This window comes from Ips typographus, linkage group LG11 (assembly GCF_016097725.1).
Source record: "Ips typographus isolate SLU linkage group LG11, UJ_Ityp_2.0, whole genome shotgun sequence".
In the NCBI taxonomy this organism is placed as follows: domain Eukaryota; kingdom Metazoa; phylum Arthropoda; class Insecta; order Coleoptera; family Curculionidae; genus Ips; species Ips typographus.
In genome coordinates this window covers 4,718,632-4,746,579 of record NC_138432.1, presented here as the reverse complement: position 1 = coordinate 4,746,579, position 27,948 = coordinate 4,718,632, and the positions used below count along the sequence as shown (strand labels likewise).

At 32.8% G+C, this 27,948-nt stretch overlaps 2 protein-coding genes across 2 annotated transcripts in view; one reads left to right on the top strand and one right to left on the bottom strand.

Annotated features, from left to right (window-relative positions):
* The window catches only part of LOC145735120 (hexosaminidase D-like), a 132,671-nt gene that overhangs the window by 53,131 nt on the left and 51,592 nt on the right, over positions 1-27,948 (bottom strand). The gene's annotated exons all lie outside the window — the stretch shown is intronic.
* Positions 1-27,948, top strand: part of LOC145736069 (uncharacterized) — a 78,720-nt gene that overhangs the window by 45,250 nt on the left and 5,522 nt on the right. Inside the window, 2 exon segments of the mRNA XM_081990310.1 lie at positions 2,862-3,026; positions 24,064-24,826. Of these exon segments, the coding sequence (XP_081846436.1) occupies positions 2,862-3,026; positions 24,064-24,826 (928 nt within the window).

Here is a 27,948-nt window from a genome sequence, read left to right as displayed (position 1 = left end):
TGTCAAATTTTGAACTGTCAAAGGCACAATTTCTAAGAACAGTCAGGGACAAAATCGCCTGCAAAAACCTACTTGGAGGGAGAAAATGACTGTTTTAAGCACACTTTTGAAATCCTCATTAAATTTCCTATCCAATAACCTGAAAAAACTCTACAATATTTGGTACAGTCAGTAGAAAAAGCGGTGTCAAAATTTGAACTGCCAGAAACACAATTTTAAAGAACAGTCAGGGACAAAATCGCGTGGAAAAACCTATTTGCAGTGAGAAAATAACTGTTTTAAGCACATTTTTGAAATCCTCATTAAATTTCCTATCCAATAACCTGAAAAAACACTACAATATTTGGTACAGTCAGAAAGAAAAGCAGTGGCAAAATTTGAACTGTCAGAAGCACAATTTGAAAGGTCAGTCAGGGACCAAATTGCCTGCAAAAACCTACTTGGAGTATGAACATTACTGTTTTAAGCACACTTTTGAAATCCTCATTAAATTTCCTATCCAATAACCTGAAAAAACACTACAATATTTGCTACAGTCAGGAGAAAAAGCGGTGTCAAAGTTTGAACTGTCAGAGGCACAATTTCAAAGAACAGTCAGGGACAAAATCGACTGCAAAAACCAGCTTGGAGTATGAAAATGACTGTTTTAAGCACATTTTTGAAATCCTCATTAAATATCATATCCAATAACAAAAAACACTACAAGATTTGGTACAGTCAGAAAGAAAAGCGGTGTCAAAGTGTGAACTGTCAGAAGCACAATTTCAAAGAACAGTCAGCGACAAAATTGCCTGCAAAAACCTGCTTGGAGTGAGAAAATGACTGTTTTAAGCACACTTTTGAAATCCTCATTAAATTTCCTATCCAATAACCTGAAAAAACACTACAATATTTGCTACAGTCAGGAGAAAAAGCGGTGTCAAAGTTTGAACTGTCAGAGGCACAATTTCAAAGAACAGTCAGGGACAAAATCGACTGCAAAAACCAGCTTGGAGTATGAAAATGACTGTTTTAAGCACATTTTTGAAATCCTCATTAAATATCATATCCAATAACAAAAAACACTACAAGATTTGGTACAGTCAGAAAGAAAAGCGGTGTCAAAGTGTGAACTGTCAGAAGCACAATTTCAAAGAACAGTCAGCGACAAAATTGCCTGCAAAATCCTACTTGGATTGAGAAAATGACTGTTTTAGGCACATTTTTGAAATCTTCATTAAATTTCCTATCCAATAACCTGAAAAAACACTACAATATTTGGTACAGTCAGGAGAAAAAGCGGTGTCAAAATTTGAACTGCCAGAAACACAATTTGAAAGGTCAGCCAGGGACAAAATCGCCTGGAAAACCCACTTAGAGTGAGAAAATGACTGTTTTAAGCACACTTTTGAAATCCTCATTAAATTTCCTATCCAATAACCTGAAAAACATTACAATATTTGGTACAGTCAGAAAGAAAAGCAGTGGCAAAATTTAAACTGCCAGAAGCACAATTTGAAAGGTCAGTCAGGGACAAAATTGCCTGTAAAACCCACTTATAGTGAGAAAATGACTGTTTTAAGCACATTTTTAGAATCCTCATTAAATTTTCTATCCAATAACCTGAAAAAATACTACAATATTTGGTACAGTCAGAAAGAAAAGCAGTGTCAAATTTTGAACTGTCAAAGGCACAATTTCTAAGAACAGTCAGGGACAAAATCGCCTGCAAAACCTACTTGGAGTGAGAAAATGACTGTTTTAAGCACACTTTTGAAATCCTCATTAAATTTTCTATCCAATAATCTGAAAAAACATTACAATATTTGGTACAGTCAGAAAGAAAAGCAGTGGCAAAATTTGAACTGTCAGAAGCACAATTTGAAAGGTCAGTCAGGGACAAAATTGGCTGCAAAAACCCACTTAGAGTGAGAAAATGACTGTTTTAAGCACATTTTTGAAAGCCTCATTAAATTTCCTATCCAATAACATAAAAAAACTACAAGATTTGGTACAGGCAGAAATAAAAGCAGTGTCAAACTTTGAACTGTCAAAGGCACAATTTCTAAGAACAGTAAGGACAAAATCGCCTGCAAAAACCTACTTGGAGTGAGAAAATGACTGTTTTAAGCAAACTTTTGAAATCCTCATTAAATTTCCTATCAAATAACCTGAAAAAACATTACAATATTTGGTACAGTCAGAAAGAAATGCAGTGGCAAAATTTGAACTGTCAGAAGCACAATTTGAAAGGTCAGTCAGGGACAAAATTGCCTGTAAAACCCACTTATAGTGGGAAAATGACTGTTTTAAGCACATTTTTAAAATCCTCATTAAATTTCCTATCCAATAACCTGAAAAAACTCTACAAAATCTGGTACAGTCAGGGAGAAAAGCGGTGTCAAAATTTGAACTGCTAGAAACACAGTTTGAAATAACAGTCAGGAACAAAATCACCTGTAAAACCCACTTGGAGTAAGAAAATGACTGTTTTAAGCATATTTTTAAAATCCTCATTAAATTTCCTATCCAATAACCTGAAAAAACACTACAAGATTTGGTACAGTCAGGGAGAAAAGTGAAAATTCTCTAAAAGTTTTAAATACATGTGGAACCAACACATCAAGGCTAAACACGCTTCCGTGTTAATTTACAAATTAGGGAATCTAGAAAAGCAAATTTGTTCTGTCTAAATAACAGCATAAATAGCATTATTGCTCTTTTCTACGCATATTTGTTTAATAGGATACTTCTATAAATTTCTGGATTATTTACCAGGCTATATATAACCACTCGCACGGGATATTTCCATTACAAATTAGCCGTGTTTACGATTTTGATTTACCCGAGGAAAAGAAAACTAATCAATTGTCGTTTTTCAGGTAATCACGAACGGTGCAAATGCGAAAGCTCGTAGCCTGTTAGATTTGGGTCACGAGCCGCGGTTACAGGTGCCCCAAAACGCGAATGGGCCCCAAAACGGTTCCGGACGTCCCCACAAATCTATGGAGTTCCTTCTAGACAAGCAGAACCTTAAAGTAGTTGAGGTAAGTTCACAATATGTTTTAGCTAGAGAAAGTGATATCCTCCCTCGTATATTTAATTTACTAAGCCACCCACAATAATGATTTAAATAACTGAAGATGACTCAGTGTCATCATTTGCCAATCCCGTAGTGTAGTTGGAATTTAAATAGTCAAATGGCTAGTTTACTAATGTTAATAGTGGTGAAAGCCTTATTTTGAGGCTTTTAACTCTCCAACCTAAAAGCACCGTTCACATAGTGTTTTAACGCAGTAGAAAGTTGGATTTTAAACCTTTTTTTAGAACCGAAAGGGGCTTATTATAATAATGACCCAAATTTGCAAACAACGCAATTATTGCAAGTATGCGATAATTGTACAAAAATGTAAACCTTGAACTTCACCCGCCCTTGACTCCATTGATCTGCAGCTTTTGTAGGACAGTGCCGATGCTGCTAAGGTGGCTGCGCTGTTGCCAATATGATAAATCATTACCTCAAATTGATTAATTAAAAAAAAATCCATCAAATTAAACATTGACTAGTCCCATACAAATGGAAAATTGCAAATCGACAGAACAATGCAACTTGGAAACCGGGATTGCACACAATGATTATGCCCAATAAAATTGATTTTAGGTTCTGACGTAAACAGACAAAATAAAATTGAATGAATGGAATGTAATTGGCAAATTTAAATATTCAACGACCTAAGGGAAAACAAAAGTGTTTACTTCAGAATGGTTACATGAAAAACTTATAAAATGTTGAAAACCACCACTTTTTAGAAAACCAAACTAATGCATGTAGTTCAAGTACTTAGTTACTTTTTTCTATCAAATATGTCATTTACGTCATTGTTTTGTTTACTAAAACTCTTGTAATCAAAAATCAAAATATTGAATAAATGAAAGCATAACCAGAAAAAAAACTAAATAATCAAGTAGACAGAACAAATTACAAAAGAACGCATGAATAAAACTTAATAACATTGATATGCTTGCTGATCTTATGTGAGTGACGAGTAAATCAATATTTATGTAAAAAGTAAAGAAATGGCAAAAAAAACACCGTGCATAATATATTTCTTACGAAAAAAGAATGACAAGAAGAAAACCATGGCAATTGTCAACTTATGGGGCAGACTGTATATTTTTATGACTGTTTTTCTATCCCAACTGCGCATAAATTATATTTTTTTATTAATTATAGCAAAATTTGATCAAATATACGTTTCAGACCTGAAAATTGACTTAATAATTTAACCAAACAGAGCATTTTTATATTTTTTTCTGTTTTAATCTGGATAATTGACTTGAAAAGTTGATCAACAAATGATTTTTCATCTTTTGGATCTTGAAGAATGACGTCAAAAGTAGATAATTTGATAACATTTACTTATCATGTCTTAACATTTGAGACTTCAAATATATCTTAAAAAGTTCATAATTTTGACCAAATTTACTTTTGAGATATGAAAACTTGAACAACAAAGCATTTTTCATGTTTTGACATTTGAAACTTGAAATATGAGAAAATGTGCCTATGACAGTTTAAATTTTGACACTGTTTTTCTTTCTGACTGTACCAAATCTTGTAGTTTTTTTTATGTTATTGGATAGAAAATTTAATGAGGATTTCAAAAATGTGCTTAAAACAGTTATTTTCTCACTCCGAGTAGGTTTTAGAGGCGATTTTGTCCCTGACTGTTCTTTGAAATTGTGCTTCTGACAGTTCACACTTTGACACCGCTTTTCTTTCTGACTGTACCAAATCTTGTAGTATTTTTTGTTATTGGATAGGATATTTAATGAGGATTTCAAAAATGTGCTTAAAACAGTAATTTTCTTACTCTAAGTGGGTTTTACAGGCGACTTTGCCCCTGACTGACTTTTCAAATTGTGCTTCTGACAGTTCAAATTTTGCCACTGCTTTTCTTTCTGACTGTATCAAATCTTGTAGTATTTTTTATGTTATTGGATAGGATATTTAATGAGGATTTCAAAAATGTGCTTAAAACAGTCATTTTCTCACTCCAAGTAGGTTTTTGCAGGCGATTTTGTCGCTGACTGTTCTTTCAAATTGTGCTGTTCAAACTTTGACACTGCTTTTCTTTCTGACTGTACAAAATTTGTAAAGTTTTTTTATGTTATTGGATAGGATTTTAAATGGGGCACACTATATATTTTTTTATTTTTAGATTCTACGCCGAATTCTAGACATATTTTATGTTTTTAATCTGTCACCGTTTCTGAGATATTTACCATTTTTACAGTAAAATTTGATATTTGCAGTCCCCAAAACAATTTTAATTTACACACATATCCTAAAACAGTTTTTTCCAAGTTTCTGAGTTTTGTTGTGTTAAACAAGGTTTGTTCTAATAGTAACAGCAGAAAAACGTCAAAACTAATTATACGGGGTGGTCAAAAATTGAACTCAAAAAGTCAGTTCTAAAAAGGCAAGTTTCTCTAATGGAACATCCCTATTTTTATGATTTTATGGTATTTTCTGTTCAAAATTAGGGTAAGTTTGTATTAGGTTACTTATTTGAAAACCTGATAAGTACTTTTTGAAATATGTATTTAAGAATGAACTGATTTTCTATCCCAACTACGCATAAATTATATTTTTTTTATTAATTATAGCAAAATTCGATCAAATTTACGTTCAGACGTGAAAATTGACTTGATAATTTAAACAAGCAGAGAATATTTATATTTTACTGTTTCAAACTGGATAAATGACTTGAAAACTTGAACTACAAGGTATTTCTCATGTTTAGAAAATTGAATTGTTCTTTGTCTAATTGAAAATGCTTAAAGATATAGGGTCTTTTATTACATGAAATTGATTTTGGCAAAAATACGAATTTTTGGTTCTAAATTTTAGATAACACAAATATACAAGGTGTCCCATTCAAGATAAGCAAGTTGACACCTACTTTCGGTTAAACCAGAAATTACAGAAACATCAAAATATTTGAACTGATGTTAATTTTACAAGTTTCTTTAAGTAGTGGATACTAATAAATATTTAATTGGGTGACTTGGCTTCGTTAAGAATATACAAGGTGACAGAAATCAAAAAACACCGAAATATTTGCAAATTTTAATTTAAATGAAAGCAAAGAACTTGATACAAATTGGCAACACTGCTAATGGAAAGACGGGAGTAGAAATTGTCCATGTCCATTACGTTAGGATAGTGGAAATGTTCGGGCGCTGCAGGGTGTTCACCCTGTCGAAATTCGTGCAAATTGTTATGTTGTGACAGAAATGTGCCCTTATCGTCCTGTAGGAAGGACGCCATAATGTTCTACACCCTTCTGATCAACGTAAGTGCGGATTATAGGTTAGGGGATGAAAATACCGCAGTGACGCAACAGTTTTCTTTACCAGATCTTTTAAATTATGCACTTAAAATTACTGGCCGGTGTTGAACCAGAGGGAATTTGCGTTTAAGATAATGTTGGCTATTATCTTCCATATACCTTTAACGGGAATTTCAATAGACCAAGTGATGACCACTAACATTCTTGTATATACGGATAATTTCTTTGAGACAATAAACCTAGCAGTTTTCAAGGTTGTGGCTCCTATAGTAATGCGACTGCTTTTAAAAATAAAGTGAACTTTTACCTTTTGGCAATAATTACATTGAAATGCAAAAACCAATGTCGCATTTAGTTCTGTACACGCTATTTGGCGCTTTGCACCATTTAACTGCTTATACAGTTCGCGAACAGTGTTCTAATTACAAACTTTACTGTGGAAAAAATGTGGTACCAGAAACAGTCCAGGAATTTTGGTAAAATTCACAAGAGAATCGAGAAGGTACTTCATTCAGTCACTCATTGTTGGTACTAAAACTGGTAACTGTTTCATATATTAACAAACTTTTTTTAAATTAATTTTTAATTAATTTGTTAAGTGTTGTTACAGTTAACAGTTGGGTGCTAATGCAGGGTGTTTCATATTTTAGGGTTTAAAATAAATGAACAAAAATTACTGCGTTCAAAATCATATTTAAATGTTCTTTCTATGAAAATGTCGCTATATGTTATGGTTGAAATTAATTTAAAAAAATAATACAATTGTCATTATAGTTGAAATTAGCTTGTCACAAATTAATACTGTAACTAGTCCTCTCATACTAGCGGCTAAGTGCAATTATGTGAAAATAAACATTATTAACAAAAATTTTTAATTTTTTTTTAAAACATTCACCCGGATTTTTTTGGATACTTTTTTAATTTTGAAAAGAGTCTTCAACTGTCTTATTTAGTAAAGGTTAATCGTGGAAATGTGACGTAAAGTGTCATTTGTCAAAATGGCCATGTTGGCGTTAGGTTTAAAATGTGATTGTTGATGATGCGTTAGGTTTAAAATGTGATTGAATATGATTGTTGAAAGCTTATTAATGGAGCTATCACGTGACTTTGAACGGGCACGACTAAGTTGCCCCGTTTGGCCACTAGAGAGCGTCAAAGTTGATTGATTTTTTTCGGACATTTTCGTGAATATCTCGAAAACGGTTTGATTTAGGGATGTGAAATTTTTACCATGTATGCATATTAATTGGTCGCAATTTTTGTTAGTTATAAATATTTTACGGAGGACGCATCGTTTGACCTTGAAAAATAAAAACCTAGTTTTTTAACATTTTTCATATGGGGTGCCCCATGGATTTTTTTGGAAAATTTTTGAATTTTGAAAATTGTTTTCAACTGCCTTAATTAGTTTAGGTTAATCGTAGAAATATGACGTAAAGTGCAATTTGTGAAAATGTCAGTTGTTTTGGGTACCACAACCTAAAAATTGTCAAAAATGTCTTAGTTTCAAGGTCAGTGACAAAATGGTGGCAGTTACAACAAAACGAACACCAAATTCGTATTCTCCATGCCAAAATTTAGTTAAAATGGCCACCTTGGCAAATTCAAATCCAATATGGCGGCGGTCAGTATAGTAGGCCAGGAAAAACCTTCTTTTGGACAAAATTTCGGTGCATTTTTACAAAAAACCGTGAATAACTCGCTTATTTGAAACATTCTGTATAGACAAGTTTTATGATTGTTGAAAGCTTATTAATGGAGCTATCACGTGACTTTGAGCGGGCACGACTAGGTTGCCCCGTTTGGCCACTAGAGAGCGTCAAAGTTGATTAATCAAGTTTGGCCATTTTTGAATAAATATCTTGAAAGATTCACATCACATCATCAATCACATACTACCCACTGTGCTTCACGCAAATGCTGCACATGCAGATTTGCCAATTTTTGACAATTTTTTGGATTATGATTCAAAAGTCACGTGACCGCAATGTGATTTTATAAAAGAGGCAGATCAACCGTTGTGGTAAGGAATCCAGTATATGATAAGATTAAAAAAACATTAAATTGTTTTGCGTAAAACAGTGAACATAGTATTTAGAATTTTCTAGATAGTTCTAGAAGTAGCAGGGACTGTCCAGAGATTTCTGGAAGCTCTTAGATAAATTTGAAATTTTCTAGATTGCTCTAGATCTATTTGGGACCCTTTAGAGGTTTCTGGAAGCTTCTAGGCAGTTTTGAAAGCTTCTAAATTATTTGAATAGTTTTTCGAATGTTTTGGGATAATATGGAAGTTTCTAGGATATTCTAGAAACTTTTGGAAATGTGTTTACTTTTCTGGAAGATTTTAGAGAGTTTGGACTAAGTTTTTGGAGCACTTGGAAGTTTATCTTCCAAGGGAGGATTAATAGATGAAAAGCAAAAAACTATAAGAAAGTTAAAAGGCCTGAAAATGTCTGTAGAACAACTGTAGTCAGCCTTATTTTATCCACCAGAAACGGTGGAAAACGAAATAAGAAACTTGTCGAAAATCAACAATACACAAAGAAAACTTCCCCTCTGTTTTGTTATATTTTCTCCTCTATCGACTGCATTTAACTGCTCTGACACTAACAAGCTCCGACAAAAGTAAAAAGGACACTTTTCACTGGAAAAAACTGTATTCAAGATAAAACGCTCTATCAAACTCCACTTTGTATTCAGTTTCCTACTCAACTAGCATTAAACATTCTATGCAAGCATGACAAACTTGTATAGCGTACTTTTAGGTTTTTTTTTAGCGTAACTGTGTCAAGTAACAGCTCTGGTTCTCCCTTTAGTTTTAATCTATAATAACATCTTAAATCGTGCAGTAAACTAAAAGCATTTAGTTGCATTAAAGTTTAAATTGAAGGCAATAATTACAACAATCAAATACTTTTTGATTTTGTTTCTTCTTTTTAATTTCAGCCTTGCCAACTTACAGTGCATACTGTTGTCTAAACACAAAATTAAGGTATGTGTGTGTGTGTGTTTTTTTGAGTTGATTGGCGCTTTTAAGCTCAAATGTGATTTTCACACACACACTGAGAGTTCAATCATCTTGAGACAATTCCGCAATTGAGTATTTAAACGAGGTCATTACATAACAAACACATTACAGTGTTAACCGCTCTTGCTGTGCCTGTTTAACCCTAACGTATCCTGTAAGTGTACATCTGGTCAAAGATACATTTCTTTGTCTCTAGTTTGCGATGCAACTGATTCCCATGTACGTTTTTGTTTCTATTTTCTCTCCAGTTTATAGTTGATTGGTTTGAATGCGGTAATTGCCAATGATCCGCTCTCGTAACAATGAAAACATCCTCCCACTTGACCTCTGCCAGTCTGGGATTATATTAAAGTCATAATATTTGTGGTTTGGTTGAGATAGTTTTCGTTTTTGGTGTTGGGTCAGTGACTTTTTACCCGTAGACACAATTATTGTTCTGGTGAAAGACACAGTTTAAATTTGAATAGGATTTCCATTAACCCAGATCGCAAAGTTGCTGTTTCCTCATTAGTTGACGAAATGTGTGCAAAAATTTCAGTTAACTTTGTCTTGGAAAATTTCGTTTAAACAATCTGGAATTTTTCTTTTTCATTTTCAATTTTGTAATGTACTTGGATCAACTGTTTCTCAGATATTTAATACAAATTGTGGTATTTTTAGTAAAACACTAGTTTAAACAGTAAACGCTTTTTCAGACTGTTAAAAGCTCTTGAAAATAATGCCAAATTTTTTACAGATTTTTCTGATTTGAGAGCATCAATCAATTAGTTTGCATAAACCTAATACACAAGGTCGTATCTTCTAAACCTTGTCATATTTAATGACGTATTAAGATTTCTAAACATTTGCCAAATTTTGTTTAGTTTCTGAGATATCGACAGTAACTTAAGTTTTTAATTTTGTTTTTAAATAACTGAGATTTTCTTAAACCTAACCTATCGTAATATAACGTAGATTTTTTTACTTATCATTACTTATTCTGGATCTTCAGATTTGGACGTAATTAATTTTTTTTTTACAAAATAGACATTTATTAGCTGTTTTTACGATTAATTTAGTCCAAAAATGTAAACACCTAAAAAACGCTTATTAATTTGTTCTGTTTGCCATTATTTGCGTTGAATTAACTGTCGGCAATATTCAATGTGGTTTGAAAAATGAAATTTGAAACCCTGTAGGTTTAAATGTTATTGGTAATTTGGAACCGTTTCTAATAAGAACCATATGGTCTGGTCCCTCATTTCCTGATGCAATCTAGCTAATAAACAGTGACGCTCGAGTAATCTACATAATGTTAAATATACCATTATCTACACGTAGATAATTACATTTTTCTACGACTGTTTAATGATAATATGCTTATTATTCACTAGTTTTGGATAGATAATAAGTCCCATTATCTACTCGTGAGTAATATAATGTGTTTATTGAAGGAACCACACTGTAAGTTGTCTTTACAGATTCGTGAAGCCAAATTTGACAGTTGGGACGTTAAGGAGCAATTTAATAATTTGCTTGCGTAACGTGACAGCTGTCATAACTGTCAAAACTCACTCACCAGTGCCCTGAAAGTATAAAATGTCAAATAGATGTGTGTTTCTTTGAGGAATAACACTGTAAGTTGTGTTTGCAGCTCCATGGAGCCAAATTTGACAGTTCTGACGTTATGGAGCACTTCAATAGTCTGCTTGCATCACGTGATGGCTGTCATAACTCTCAAAACCCACTCACCAATGACGTGAACGTGTAAAATTAGAAATAGGTGCTAATTTGCAGAATTACACTGGAGATTGTGTTTAAAACTCCATAGAGTAAAATTTGTCTGATTTGAATACTTTGCTTGCTTCACGTGACAGCTGTCATAACTCTCAAAACCCTCATCAATGACGTGAACGTGTAAAATTAGAAATAGGTGCTAATTTAAAGAATAACAGTGGTACTTGTATTTAAAGCACCATCGAGCCAAATTTGACAGATGGAGCGTTAAGGATCGCATTAATACTTTGCTTGTGTCACGTGACAGCTGTCATAACTCTCAAAACCCACTCACCAATGACGTGAACGTGTAAAATTAGAAATAGGAGCTAATTTGAGGAATAACAGTGGTAATTGTATTTAAAGCACCATGGAGCCAAATTAGACAGTTGGGACGTTAAGGAACGCTTTACTAATTTACTTGCGTCACGTGACAGCTGTCATAACTCTCAAAACTCACTCACCAGTACCCTGAAAGTATAAAATGCCAAATAGATGTGTTTCTTTGAGGAATTGCACTGTAAGTTGTATTTACTGACCCATGGAGCCATATTTGACAGTTTTGACGTTAAGGAACAAGCGGTCGAACTATTTTCAATTAGTAATTATGCGTCACCACTGCGTGATTTTTGACATCTGTCAGGTGACGTAAAAAAATATATCAAAGTGTCTGTTAATGTCACAACTGTTACAAATTTAACTCTACGAAGCTATAAATACAAATTGCAGGATGGCCATTCGATTTATCAAAGAAATACAACCAATTTGCTTATTTCAGTTGTATGTTAGGGCTGACTGAGTTTTGACAGTTGACAGGTGTCACGTGACGTAAGAATAACATCGAAGTGTCACTTAGTCTTCAAATCAAATTTTTATTGAGGTGTAAACACAAGGAACCACTGTTTTGCATTTGATGGTTTCATGTCACTGCTGAATGAGTTTTACTCGTTATAACAAGTGTCATCTGATTATAAGCGACGCTGTCAAGTGTCAAATTTAACGTCTTAAAACTGTCATTCAACGTCACAATTTAACTCACCAGTATAATGAATTAATTAATAATTGCGGCGTGGTTCATCAAAGAGACGCTACTATTTGATGTTTTACAGTTTTGCGGCACTGTTTAACTACTTTTGACAGCTGTCAGGTGACTATCAGCCTGTCATTAAATGTCATAGCTAGATTCCGACCAAACCACACGAATTTTTAATTCTGGATATTGTAATTTGAGCTGTATTACAGTTTCTTTTTCGACAGCTTTAGAAACGAGTGGGCAGAGCGTTTTTGACGTCACAATGACGCAATTAACGGTTTTGCCAAATTTCGTCATCGTGACGTCATGGAGTTTGAAAACGAATGCGGCCAAAGATTTTGTTTTGTTTACTGTTGTGTCATCTACACTATATAAAGTTTCATACATTTATTGAAGTTGTCCAAATGGAACGGACTATGGTTAACAACCATTTGCAATTTAAATCTACCCTCAAATTTTGAACATTGGCATTATTTACAAGAACTAGGTGAATTAACAAAAAAACTCCCTAAGGTCCGATTATGACCTCAATTACACAATAGCATACTCCCTTTTTAGCGATTAGTTCCGCACGAACGTCACACCGTTATTTCCGGCATCACGTTTACAATTGGGGACTACCAACCAAATGCCTGATGTTCTTTATTTGTGTACAGTATTGAAGAGGAAGTAGGAACAAAGAAAAATATTCCTATTGTCTCTCTTGAAAATGGAATTACACAGAAACCGCAATCCCTACAAACCCTAAGGGCTTATTGATTTTTTCATTAAAATCTTGACCATAAAAACAATCATAAATTGTGATTTACTGTTTTTCTGACCTGAATTATGACTATAACCAACATTAATGTTTTCCCAGAAAGCAAACAGGGGGTTATTTGGCTTTGTTGCGGAGCAGGAATTTGTTCTGGACGTTTTCAAATAAACCTCATGTCCGAGATGTTTATTAAAAGCATTATTTTTAGCTTTCGTATTGCACGAAGTTAATTTTAACCATCGTCTAGTACGTTTAACCATTGGTAATAACTCGGTTTACGTAATGCAAGCAACTGGTCTTAGTTAACCATTTAAGGCAAACCTAAATATTAATTCATGTGAGAAACGACAATTTGTATATTAAACGAATTTATTTTTGTAGTACTACATTTAAAGCTAAATGAGGAGGTCGAGAGGTGCGTGGTTGGTACTAATATAAGGCGATGAAAAAGTAGATAGGTAAGCCTTAAACAGAAAAGTTTTTAGTGTGAGCTTTTGACCGTAAAACAACTAACACAACAGCTGCAGTTTTCCCTTCACAATTTAACATTAGTCTAGTCCTGTGTTTTTAGGTCTGGAGCTTTACAATCATTGATTTTCAGTCAGGATTTCAATTACTAAGCAACATAACCACCAGATATAATGGTCAAGAAAATCAATTTTTATACACAAACGATAAACGAATGATTTATCGGTTTAAAATAAGGGACTTGCAGGACTGCAAACATTTCAAGAAGCTACGTAATGATTAACTTGCTGTCAGATTCAAAGCCAGTTTCTGCCATTTCCATCAAACTTTATCATTTTGTGTTAAATATGATGAATTTGCGAGAATTTTATTTAATATGGAGACATTGAAAACCAGTCTGAAACCTGAAAATAGTTCAGTCAACGAAAAGGGATAGAAGGTATAATGCTTTGAAAGCAATTTTGGATTTCGAACTTTCGAACCAAAAACCGGAAAGTCTCAAGTTTTTGGATATATTTTATGGTTTTCGAGATATCCGCTCTTGAATGTCTGAAAGCTTGACAGACTAACCGCTTTCTTTCTAGAGCAGATATTTTGATGACAAGACACCGAAAAACTTATTGAGATTTCATTTTCAACCCCTAGATTTCAAAAATACTGATTGAAATGACCCTCTTATTGCATTTCTGACTTTCCTTGATTTTCAATCACAGTTTCAGTAAAGGAAGGTTTGTTTATGGAAAAAATACTGTACGTTTCTGGATTTTAAAGTTAATTTACTGTCTTTACTACAAATTTCAGTGTCGTAACCCCGAAATTTCGAAAATACTGACTGAAATTGTCTGTCATTGCATTTTAACTCATATTCTTTCAGTTTTGATGGTAATGATCACAGTTCCAGTAAAGGAAGGTTTGTTTATGGAAAAAATACAGTACGTCCCTGGATTTTAAAGTTAATTTACTGCCTTTACAACAAATTTCAGTACCGTAACCTCCAAATTTTGAAAATACTGACTGAAATTGTGTTTCATTGCATTTTAACTGATATTTTTTCATTTTTGATAGTAATGGTCACAGTTTCTGTAAAGTAAGGTTTGTTTATGGAAAAAATACAGTACGTCCCTGGATTTTAAAGTTAATTTACGGTCTTTACAACAAATTTCAGTGCCGTAACCTCAAAATTTCGAAAATACTGACTGAAATTGTGTTTCACTGCATCTTAACTCATATTCTTTCAATTTTGATGCTAATGATCACAGTTTCAGTAAAGTAAGGTTTGTTTATGGAAAAAATACAGTACGTTCCTCGATTTTAAAGTTAATTTACGGTCTTTACAACAAATTTCAGTGCCGTAATCCCCAGAATTTCGAAAATACTGACTAAAATTGTGTTTTATTGCATTTTCACTGACATTCTTTCATGTTTGATGGTAATGATCACAGTTTCAGTAAAGTTAGGTTTGTTTATGGAAAAAATACAGTACGTGTGTCGATTTTAAAGTTAATTTACGGTCTTTACAACAAATTTCAGTACCGTAACCTCCAAATTTTGAAAATACTGACTGAAATTGTGTTTCATTGCATTTTAACTGATATTTTTTCATTTTTGATAGTAATGGTCACAGTTTCTGTAAAGTAAGGTTTGTTTATGGAAAAAATACAGTACGTCCCTGGATTTTAAAGTTAATTTACGGTCTTTACAACAAATTTCAGTGCCGTAACCTCAAAATTTCGAAAATACTGACTGAAATTGTGTTTCACTGCATCTTAACTCATATTCTTTTAATTTTGATGGTAATGATCACAGTTCCAGTAAAGGAAGGTTTGTTTATGGAAAAAATACAGTACGTCCCTGGATTTTAAAGTTAATTTACTGCTTTTACAACAAATTTCAGTGCCGTAACCTCAAAATTACGGAAATACTGACTGAAAATGTCTTTTATTGCATTTCGGATTTTCCTTAATTTTCAATAGAATTTATGACAGTTTGAGTTAAGTAAGAGCTATTTATGAAAAAAATTCTATACGTGCCTGGATTTTATGGTCAACTTACTGACTACACAGTAAATTTCAGAGCCGTAACTCCCAGATTTCAAAAATACTGACTCAAATGGCGTTTTATTGCATTTCTGACTTTCTTTCAGTTTCAAAAGGACTTATCACAGTTTGAGTTAAGTAAGAGCTGTTTATGAAAAAAATGCTGTTCGTTCCTGGATTTTAAGGTTAATTTACTGCCTGCACAACAAATTTCAGGGTCGTTACCCCCAAATTTCGAAAATACTGACTAAAATTGTGTTTTATTGCATTTTAACTGGCATTCTTTCATTTTTGATTTTAAATTTCAGTAAAGCAAGGTTTGTTTATGAAAAAAATGCTATACCTACGTCTCTGGATTTTAAGATCAATTTACTGGTTACACAGCAAATTTCATTGTCTTACAACAATTTCGAAAAAACAGACTGAAACTTTGTTTCATTGCATTTTAACTCACATTCTTTCAATTTTAATGATAATGATCACAGTTTCAGTGAAGTAAGGTTTGTTTATGGAAGAAATACAGTGCGTCTCTGGATTTTAAGGTTAATTTACTGCTTACACAGCAAATTTCAGGGCTGTAACCTCCAGATTTCGTAAATACTGACTGAAAATGTTTTTTTGAGCATTTGTTCCCTGGACTAACAAATTTCTTCAGATTTACAAGGGATTATGGCCACTTATTTCAGTAATCAGCTGAAAGGACTTTCTAGTTAGTTGGTGCATTAAGATTCCAAAAATTAAAAATTCCTTTTACATCGAATGGTAACATAAAGTGGAAAAGCTTTTCAAAGATCCAACATTAGTAAATTATTCAATGTAATGGATCCTGGTTTATACTTAGCCTGTATCATTCAATCTCAATAATAGCATAGCTACTGACTAAAACGATTACCTTGTGTTGTCCTTTCATGTAGATTTGTTAAAGATAAACTGACCTATCGATCATTCCCAGGCTTTCACTAACAATAATAAATACATCTAAGCATAAACAATGAACAGATTACTCACATTTTCTTACCAGAAAATACATTAAGGTGGACAGTGGCGTACTGTCCAGAGTAATTTGCAAATTTCAATGCTTGGCAAAACTGCATTCATGTCCACCCACAAATTCTGTTCCAAATTACGTAAATTCGAATCAATTAAACTGAATAGAAGATAAAGGTGCATATAAGCATGTCGGTTATAAATAAGGACCAGATGCACGGTCAAGAAAATATACATAAACCTGAAAGCGATCTGAATTCAATACCCACGACGGTTCTGTAGTTTATTGAAATATCTTCGAGTATGGGGAATTTGCATCTGGAAATGCCAATTTCTTTGAAAGCAGACAGATATTGCGGTAAATGAAATGAAACAGAACTGCCAGATCTAAATTGCTGATCAAGTGAGGAGGAGGTTAAAACCATGTTGGTTTTAAGAGAGTAGAGAAACGTCTTATTTGTCTGATTGTGATAGTAAAACGTACATTGTTTAATCCAAAAATAATTGTCAAGTACAGCCTTGATCTTTACACGTAACTGTAATCGGTTATCTACTGGCTTACAATAATTTTTATGTAAGACAACTTCCTGATATGATAATATTTTATCTATGTATATCATTCACTAACCTTCCAATATCAATTTTCTATAAAATACATAATTGAGTATTTATTATTTTTTACTTACCTACATAATTATTTGAGTTACTTTGGTTACTTAGAGATTTGAGTTTCTGCCAATATCCCTTGTGATACAGAGTGTTTTTTCATTTCTATTACTTTGACACCCTGTATCACAAAATGACAGCGTTTGACGACATATTTTTGTATGACAAACTTGTCTTAAAATATAGGTTTGAATGTGATAATCCTTATGTTCTTTCAAAGAAAAATTCAACACTTTGGAAAAAAAGCGAGTATGGCCTTATGCAGTAATGTGTGGTAACAAGCATTTTTAAGTCACATGACAATACTGCCATTTTAGATCTTTTAGATCACGTGACACTCTTTTAAACTGCAACTGTCATTTCGGACTTTTTCGAGTTACGTGACAGTTCTTGAAATTCCAACTGCCATTTTTAGACTTAGGTCAAGTGACAATTGTTCAAATTTCAACTGTCCTTTTGATTAGATTAGCTTTAAGACATTTTTAAGTCACGTGACAGTTTTTCGAGTTGTAAAACCCATTTTCGACAATTTTTAGTCACATTAAAGTTTGTAGTCATTACAAATTCCAACTGGTATTTTTAGATTTAGGTCACGTGGGAATTGTTCAAATTTTGACTGCTATTTTGGCTATTTTAAGTTGGTGACAAATTTTCAAAGTGCAACTTGCCATTTTTTGCATTTTTTTATCACGTGACAATTGTTAAAATTTTTATCTGGTATTCTAGTAATTTTCAAGTCACGTGCCCGTTTTTCAAATTGTAACAGCCATATTAGTAGCCAGTAGTATTAACTGACTCACTCTGTATACTAGGTTAGTTATAGTGAAAAAAAAGTCTATTAAGTTGATCTTACCAGTAAGTCAATTTTCATTTAATTTGATGAGAATGAGATGAATGAATGATTTAATTTGACTGAATAAGTTAATTTTCATAAAATTTGACCGTTTTTAACGTTTTGACATTGAAAATGGGCTGCACATGATCCAGTGAGTCAATTTTCATTAAATTTGACTGTTTTTCAACGTTGTGACCTTAAAAATTAATTAGAATGACTGCAAATGACTGAAAATGGGCTGCACATGATCCAGTGAGTCAATTTTCATTACATTTGACTGTTTTTCAACGTTGTGACCTTAAAAATTGATTAGAATGACTTCAAATGATCCAATAAGTCAGTTTTCATAAAATTTTACATTGAAAATTGACTAGAATGACTGCACATGATCCAGTGGGTCAATATTCATTGGGTTTGACTGTTTTTTAACGTTTTGACCTTAAAAATTTATTAGAATCACTGCAAATGGTCCAGTAAGTTAATTTTCATAAAATTTCACGAATTTTTAAAGTTTTGACATTGAAAATTGACTTGAATAACTGCACATAGACCAATAAGTCAATTTTCATAAAAGTTTACTGTTTTTCAACGTTTTGACCTTCAAAATTGACTGGAGTAATTGCACATAGTCCAGTAAGTTAATTTACCAATAAATTTGACTGTTTTTCAACGTTTTGACATTAAAAATTGGCTGCACATGATCCAGTGAGCCAATTCTCATTGAGTTTGGCTGCTTTTCTACGTTTTGACCTTAAAAATTGATTAGAAGGACTACAAATGGTCCAGTAAGTTAATTTTCATAAAATTTCACTGATTTTCACAGTTTTGACATTGAAAATTGACTAGAATGACTGCACATGATCCAGTGAGTCAATATTCATTGAGTTTGACTGTTTTTAACGTTTTGACATTGAAAATTGGCTGCACATGATCCAGTGAGTCAATTTTTATTGAGTTTGACTGTTTTTCAGCGTTTGTTATATTTATTCTAGCCTGTCTATGGTGTGTTTAAACTTAGTAATCCTAATTGCAATCTGTCCATATTATATTCCTATTTCTTAACGAAATGTTCGTAAGGTACGTTCAAGCAATGTGACAAGAACGTTCTTGTTTTTTAGTGAGTCAAAATTTACTCAAACTAGTAAGTAGAGTAGATAAAGCAGAATTTTAGTATTCCTATACAATATTCCAGGGTTTTATAACATTATTGCTTATGGGTATAAAAAAATATTTATAAATATTGTTTTCTTTGGAGTTTAAACTGAAAAAAATATGACATTCTCTTTCTAAAGTGCAAATATGTAGAAAATTCTGGTATTTCCATGAATGCGCTTCACTATTTGATTTCTAAATAACAACTCCTTTTTTTCTATTGGTAAAATTTTTCCATATGAAAAATCAAGCCATTTTAATATGCTTAACATGCAAGCTTTGTGCGTATTCTAATTTTCTATTAAACAAACGTACCTAACGTTATTAGAATTTATAATCGGTGATTATCTAAGAATAAGTATGTCACAGTTTTTTCTTTAACACACTTGCTTGTAAAGCAAGATTTAATGAAAACTCAATAGCCTGCAAGTAAAGTTTAATTAAATTTCAGCTCTATAACTTACTCTATTAACCATCTATTCATATAGGGCGATTATAGGGGGAACGCCTCCGTATTTAATTAGTGCTGAAGGATTAATCTAGAAAAAATTACCGTGAAAGCGATATTTTTTATTCAATTAAAGTTTTAGTTACACATTAGACCGTAAACACGTGTCAGTGACGTGCCGGAAGGGTTTTATTGATCGCACAGTCTAATCGAATATTAATAGCGGCTCTTAAAACGGAAGCTGTAGCCAACCTTAATAAATTGCTAATCTCACCCTAATTAGGGCAGGAAACCGCTTGGAGCTTAAAAGCTCCTATTAATAGCCAACATTTTTTTTTTGAACGACACTGTTATCCTGAAGGTGTAAAACGCCACGAGCTCATAAATAGAGGCGTGTTACCTCAATTGGTGCCATTTAAGCATCGTTTTTACGCTTTTCAAAGTGGAGTGCTCCAAAAGCTCTTCAGCGGTGTAGAGTACTGCAGATAAAACGTGCAAGCAGGCAGTTGAAACTAAAAAAGAGCAGTTTTAAGTGATCAAAATATGGAAATTTTGTATGAGATGCCTGGGTTTCTGTTTGAGGATTCTTACTCCCATCAATGGGTTCGCTTGAGTATGTTGTGGGAACAAGTAAGTTTACCAGTAAATTTTTAAAATATTGTCTTTTTATTTTTGTCAGAATTTGTCTCAAATTATGCTGTTCTGAGCAAGACTGTGCAGTAATTTAAGATAATGATACACTGTGGGCAAAAAGTCCTGGACCATCCTAATATTTCAGAAACCACGCTTCCAATAAAAAAGTTTCTGAAATATTTGTTTTAATGTATGAAATTAATTTTCTATCTTAAACTGTTAAATTGCTGTAAATTTGACAATTTAAGATAGAAAATTATAAAAAATTAGACTGTAAGTCATATTTAATGTGCTTTGGCTTGGATTTTCACATTTTCAGCTTGAAAAACTGACCTGAAAGCTTTGAAATTGACTTTTTAAACGCTAAATATTAATTCAGATACTTGCAATGGGGCTACCAAGTCAATTTTTAGGTTTCTGACTATCATTTCTTTGCTTCTGATCTTTAAAATTAGACTTTAAGTCATATTTCAAAGGGTTTGCTTGGATTTTCACATTTCCAACTTGAAAATTTGCCTGAATGCTTTGAAACTGACTTTTAAACGTTGAATATTGACTCAGATACTTGCAATTGGGCTACCAAGTCAATTTTTAGGTTTATGACTATCATTTCTTTGCTTCTGGTGTTAAAAAATAGACTTTAAGTCATATTTAATGTGCTTTGGTTTGAATTTTCACATTTACAGATTGAAAACTGACCTAAACGCTTTGAAACTGACTTTTAAACGTTGAATATTGACTCAGATACTTGCAATTGGGCTACCAAATCAATTTTAAGGTTTCTGACTATCATTTCTTTGCTTCTGGTCTTAAAAATTAGACTTGAAGTCATATTTAATGTGCTTTGGCTTGGATTTTCACATTTACAGCTTGAAAACTGACCTGAAAGCTTTGAAATTGACTTTTTAAACGCTAAATATTAATTCAAATACTTGCAATTGGGCTACTAGTTAATTTTTAGGTTTGAGACTATCATTTCTTTGCTTCTGATCTTTAAAATTAGACTTTAAGTCATATTTTGAAGGGTTTGCTTGGATTTTCACATTTCCAACTTGAAAATTTGCCTGAACGCTTTGAAATTGACTTTTAAACGTTGAGAATTGACTCAGATGCTTGCAATTGGACACTCAAGTCAATTTTCAGGTTTATGACTATCATTTCATTAATTATAATCTTAAAATTTACACTTGAAGTCACATTTTACGTCCTTTGCCTTTGATTATCACAGTTTTAGCTTGAAAATTGACCTGAAAGCTTTGAAATTAATTTTTAAACGTAGAATATTGACTCAGATATTTGCAATTGGACTATCAAATCAATTTTCAAGTTTGTGACTATCATTTCTTTAATTTTAGCATTAAAAATTACACTTTCCATCTTAATTTATGTCCTTTGCTTTTGGTTTGGCTTTTCGACTGCTTTAGGATCATTTTGAAGTTTCTAGATTTTTCTAGAAGCTTTCGAGAGGTTATTAAATATACATATCAACTATGATGTTTACTAACTTTATGGAGTACCTTGTATATTTTTAATTAATTTTAAAACGTAGCTAATCTGCTTAAAAAGGCCAGTTTCACTAATTTGTAGTACTATTGAATAAAACAATTTTTGATTTTTTTGTCGACTTGTTAAAGACGTTTCCACATATTTTAGGTGTTCTGGTGCGCCTAATCTGGTTGGTTTTGATGTTAATTGTTTGAAAACTTCAACTTTTTGAAAACTGTTAGTTTTGCTTATTTGGGCCATTCAAAGCTTGGGAAGAACCTCAAATCAGCATAAATAGGAAGATTCTTAATCTGTTGCAACAAATACTTGATACGAAACTACATAAAATGGATAATGATGGTTTAATAAGACAAACATTATTAATAAAACATGTTGGACACTGTGATTATTGAATCATAGTGGTTTGTTATATTTCTCTGGAGCCTCGTAAATATAAACATATTGAATTAGCAAGAAAAGATACTAATAATTTACACTTATAATAATCCGTGTAATATAATTAAGTCGTTACTGACCATAAACTTTTGCCTTATCAAATTTTGATATTTGAATGTATGTTCTAATTAAATCGGTGACGTAACTTCACCGTGGCTTGATCCCTCCTATCAGATATAAGTGCCAAAAACAATATAGTAACATTAAATATTTGCTATAATAAGCCTTATCAAAACAGATTTCGATTTTTTTGATTATGTCTGTCGTTCGTACTATCTGAAATTTTGCACTTCCATTCCGCTTAAAACTATCAGTACTACCAGAATTCAAGCAGTTAACAATGGTAAATTTTTTATGTTTCAATTATTGTTAAATTTCAGTAAATCAGTTTGAGTGTAGTGAGCTTGGATTTAATAAGTGTTTCAAATGTAAATAAGTCAGTTTTGTCCACTGTGATTTTCCTGGCTGAATGTCTGTGAGTAGTTAATCTTTGACAGTCATTGTTAAGGGGATCAAGCAAAATTGTATTAAAAAGGTGTCGAGTATCTTTAAAGATTACGTGGCAATGACTATCCCTTTAAAAATATAATCTTATATAGTGAACAGAGTTTCTTGATCTTATTGATAAGTGGAACCATTTTTAATATGTACAGGGTTCGTACGTGTATATTTAGACAGCTTGTAGCGACTTTTTTAGATAGAAAAAAACTGTTAATACAAAAGTTATTGGGCTTCTCCAAAAATTACCAAAAAATTTTAATAAAAAAAAATTCAACGTTGATAAATTTTTAATGGAACACCCTGTATATTTTCTGACAAGTTCTTTTTCTTTTGATACCAAAAATATATAATAAGTTGGCAGCTAGTTGGTTTAATCGTTTTCGAATTATTGGCATTTGAAAATCGGTCATATTATTGTTTTTTAAAATCGCACAAAAAGCAAGAGCAAGTTTGACGTCACGATGACGTAGCGTTTAACAAAGCAATATAGCGACCAACTGTCAAATTACGTCACCGTGACGTTCGGTCTCTTAATGACGAAAAATATCAACTTTAACCTACAAAAGTCTGCAAAACACATTAGCAACAGTTGGGAAAGTTGACATTGTAAAAGCACGTCACGTGATCGTGACAATTTAAATTTGCAGCTGGCAACACTGTAAAGTTAAATTGAAGCTTGTTAACAACAGTCACGTGACTAGGAAAATGTCATCTTTAATCTTGAAAAGTCTGTAAATTACATTTAAACAACTGAGACAACTAAAATTGTAAAAACACGTTACGTGATTGTGACAATTTAAATTCGCAGCTAGCAACACTGTAAAGTTAAGCTGAAGCTTGTCAACAACAGTCACGTGACCAGGAAAATGTCATCTTAAACCTTGAAAAGTCTGTAAATTACATTTAAACAGTTGGGGAAACTGAAATGGTGAAAGCACGTCTTCTGATGATCTGTTTTGTGACAATATAAATTCGCAGCTGGCCGCACTGTAAAGTTAAATTGACACCTGTCAGGAGCAGTCATGTGACTTAGAAAATGCCGTTTTTAACCTTGAAATCATCAAAATCCATGGCAACTGTGAGTTTAAAACACAATAAAATCACAATCTTCAAATTCCAATATCTCGAAAACGGCTAAACCAAATGTCACCTTTTTATATAATTTTAGTGTTAGAAGAAAAAGATCTATCAACTTTTGTATTATACGTACCAACTCTGTGTATTGGCGGAACCCCATCTATGTTTTCATGGTTTATTTATGTTAGTTAGCATCACAATTAATTAATTATTTGCAAAAAGCTAATGGAGGCTTTGGTGTATTTTAAATCTAGGTTGTAAGACGTTTTGTTTTTGAGATACAGGATGTTGAAAGATTTGAACAATTTCAGCTTGTAATTTTTGAAATTTGTTAGAAAAGACATGCAAACATTTGCTTACTTTTACAGATTTCATCTAAAACCAAGCTAACGGTTTGTTTTGTTGTTTCAGCCCCCAGAAAATGAACTCCAAAAAACCGAACGAGTTATGTCCGAACACGAACTGAGAGTCCAGCGCAGCTTACAGAAACTAACAGTCCCCGACTGGTACAAGAATTCCCAGGTACCAACACAAGGGTTCCTGCTCAAAAAAGCCCGCGAAACTCGATGGACCGGCACCGGATCCAAAACTACCAGCTTGAGTTCTTTAGGCTCGGGAGTACAAAGTCCTGTGGTGCTCAGTCCAACCCCCACCACGCAACCATTTGTACGATGGAGCACCTCCAAATTGAACAGTACCGCATCGTCACCTTGCCAGAGCACTAGGAGTAGTTTCAACCAGGGTCGACAACCTAACGGGTCGATATCCCCCAGCTCTGCGAGGTCGAGCTTCAACTACAGACAACCTTACATGGGATGGCGGTCTCAGGAGAGATTGAACAGACCTAGAACTCCAGCTGAAAGACTCGCGAGCACTTTGTTATCAAAACAAGTTCAACAGCAGGACAATCCGGAAATTCAGACCTCCATCAAGGAGGTCACGTCGGCTATAGTGCACTACGTCAGCGGACTTAAACCCTCTGTAGAAGATGTGGATGGTAGTAGCAGAAGATCGAGTTCAGTTTCTCCTAGGGGCAGTCAGAAGCTTTGTTGGTTGGAGAGCTCCTTCGTAGGTACCAAACCTCTGGATAGTCCAGAAACTCCGGTGACGTGTTCGGAAAGTCCGGTACCACCGCAAAGTTTGAGGTTAGATCTTCAGAACCACAGTAGTAATGGTAAGTCTTTGAGGGTTTAAATCTGCTTCTTGTGTTTTGTAAATAGTTTTTAGTGCCAAAAAGAGTTTTTTTCGACTATATTTAATTTTTCTAGAATTGAAACTGTATCTAAACCATTTAAACAAAAATTGTATGGTTGTTATTTGGGACTGATGATGTTCTAGTTTATTATTGTATGCGTTTTTAAGGGTGCTTTTCAATCCGAGTGTGAATGGCTTCATTTTTTACGTCTAGTAGTCGGAAAAAGCTTAAAAATTGACCAAAAGCTAGATTTGCACTAAATGTTAGTTTGGTGTAAACCTACCTTAGGGTTTTCAAATTTTTTTGTATTTTTCCTTGTATTCGACTACCATTTTGAATGTGTCACCGCATAGTTTACGAAACGTAAATTGTGAAGGTTTTGATATAATTGCTTTGCTTCACTTTTTCTTCCTTTAATTTGTTTTATTAAACTGGATGTTCGTAAATGTATGTTTAAGGTGCTTTATTGAGTGACTGTTCCACTACCAACCATTAATTTTTTCCATCTATTCTATGTATTTATTATCACTACTTTTTGGTGCAATAAAAGATCTTTTGTAGTTGTTTTGTTTAAGGCATTATAATATAAGATTACACCCATTTGTACAGACATATTAAATTTATTATTATAATCACTATTAAGTAGTTTTTAGGCTCACACACATTTTGTATATCCGCGTACAGTTATTACTAATAGAGTTTTTGTTATGAATATATTTATATAACAAAATTTACACATTTCTTAAAGTCGTTTTAAGGTTTCTATAATAATTTTCTTGTGTATTCTCAGTACTACACAACTATATAAAAAAGAGTGTACAAAATATGTCATTTATTAATAAAATTGTTTTATTTTTATGCTTTGTTTACGTTTTTTTTTTTGCATCAGCTTTTAGTTCCTTCCTTTATGTTTTCCTTTTGCTTTTTGAAGCTTGTTTAATTTATAGTTTAATTTAGTAGTCGTACGGTCTGCACAAATAAAAATTTAAAGACTTGTACAGGGTGGTTCTAACTTTCACACCTGCAATTTGCGTAAATCACATGTTTGTGGTTTGTAAAAGAAAAAGCAGAAAGCTGCATGCAATCACAGACTACCCAGTGTCCAGAAATTCACATGTAGAATTAGTGTAAAACACAAAATCCATTTGAACTATACAAAATTTTTATATGAAAGCATTGTTGTCATTTAAGTTTGAGTCACCCTGTATAGTTCCAAAAAGTTGAAATTATGTGTATATACACCTACAGGGTGTTGCAACTTTAAAAAGTGAAAACAGGAGTTTCGAAAACCGTAGAAGATTCTAGATGCAAGAAGACAGTCTGAATAACTAGATTCTTAGGCTCTAGATGACTATTCTAGAATTAATTATGTCCAAAATTCCAATTACAAGCAAATTTGCCTTGAAAATTATGCTAGTTGGGCAAAACTGCTAATCTAAATACTTTTCAAGATTTCAATCTTTTAAATCCTAGAAGACAGTCCCAATTACAAGATGCTAGGTCTTAGATGACTATTATACTATTATTTAGGTCTAAAATGTCAATTTTAAGCAAATTTGCAATGAAAATTATTCTAGTTGGGCAAAATTTGCTATTTTAAGTAGTTTTGTCGTCTCCAAGTATTGTGGATCCTAGAAGACAGTCTGAATATCAAGTTTCTAGGCGCCAGATGACTATTATATAATTATTTAGGTCTAAAATGTCAATTTCTCTCAAAACTGTTTATCTAAGTACTTTTCAAGTTTTCAGGTCGTCTAGATCCTAGAAGACAATTTGAACTATAATATTCTAGTCCTTAGATCATTATTCTGCAATTGTTTAGGCCTAAAATGTTTATTAAAAGCAAATTTGCCATGAAATTATTCTAGTTGGCCAAATTGCTAGTCTAAGTACTTTTGGCGTTTCCAAGTATTCTAGATCATAGAAGACAGTCTGAATAACAAGATTTTAGGCGTCAGATGACTATTATATAATTATTTAGGTCTAAAATGTCAATTTCCAGCAAATTTGCCTTGAAAATTATGCTAGTTGGGCAAAACTGTTTATCTAAGTACTTTTCAAGATTTCCATCTTTTAAGTCCTAGAAGACAGTCCGAATAACAAGATGCTAGGTCCTAGATGACTATTATACTATTATTTAGGTCTAAAATGTCAATTTTCAGCAAATTTGCAATGAAAATTATTCTAGTTGGGCAAAATTGCTATTTTAAGTACTTTTGTCGTCTCCAAGTATTGTAGATCTTAGAAGACAGTTTGAATATCAAGATTCTAGGCGCCAGATGACTATTATATAATTATTTAAGTCTAAAATGTCAATTTCAAGCAAATTTGCCTTGAAAATTATGCTAGTTGGGCAAAACTATTTATCTAAGTACTTTTCAAGATTTCAATCTTTTAAATCCTAGAAGACAGTCCGAATAACAAGATGCTAGGTCCTAGATGACTATTATATTATTATTTAGGTCTAAAATGTCAATTTTTAAGAAAATTTGCAATGAAAATTATTCTAGTTGGGCAAAATTGCCATTTTAAGTACCTTTGGCGTCTCCAAGTAATGTAGATGCTAGAAGACAGTCTGAATAACAAGATTCTAGGCGCCAGATCACTATTCTACAATTATTTAGGTATAAAATGTCAATTTTAAGAAAATTTAGATCTTTCTAGATCCTAGAAGACAGTCCGAATAACTTGATTCTGTATGCGGCCTCATATTCTACTATTCTACTATTCTACAATTGTTTAGGTCTAAAATGTCTATTAAAAGCAAATTTGACGTGAAAATTATTCTAGTTGGGCAAAACTGCTAATCTAAGTACTTTCCAAATTATCAGGTATTCTAGATTTTAGGAGAGTCTAAATAACTAGATTCTAGGCCCTAGAGGACTCTTATAATACACGAGAATTTTGTAGTAACCCTTTGATAGTTTAAGTGTGTTTAGTTCACATAATCCATTTATGGATATGTTATACAGAGAGTAACTACAAAAATTCGTGCAAACGTTTTGTTGATAGTACAGTATTTCTAGACTAACGAAATCATTATTTGTCTGGGATGTTTTTAATTGGTAAGCAAAATTTTTCATTTTGTTCTAATCTTTCTT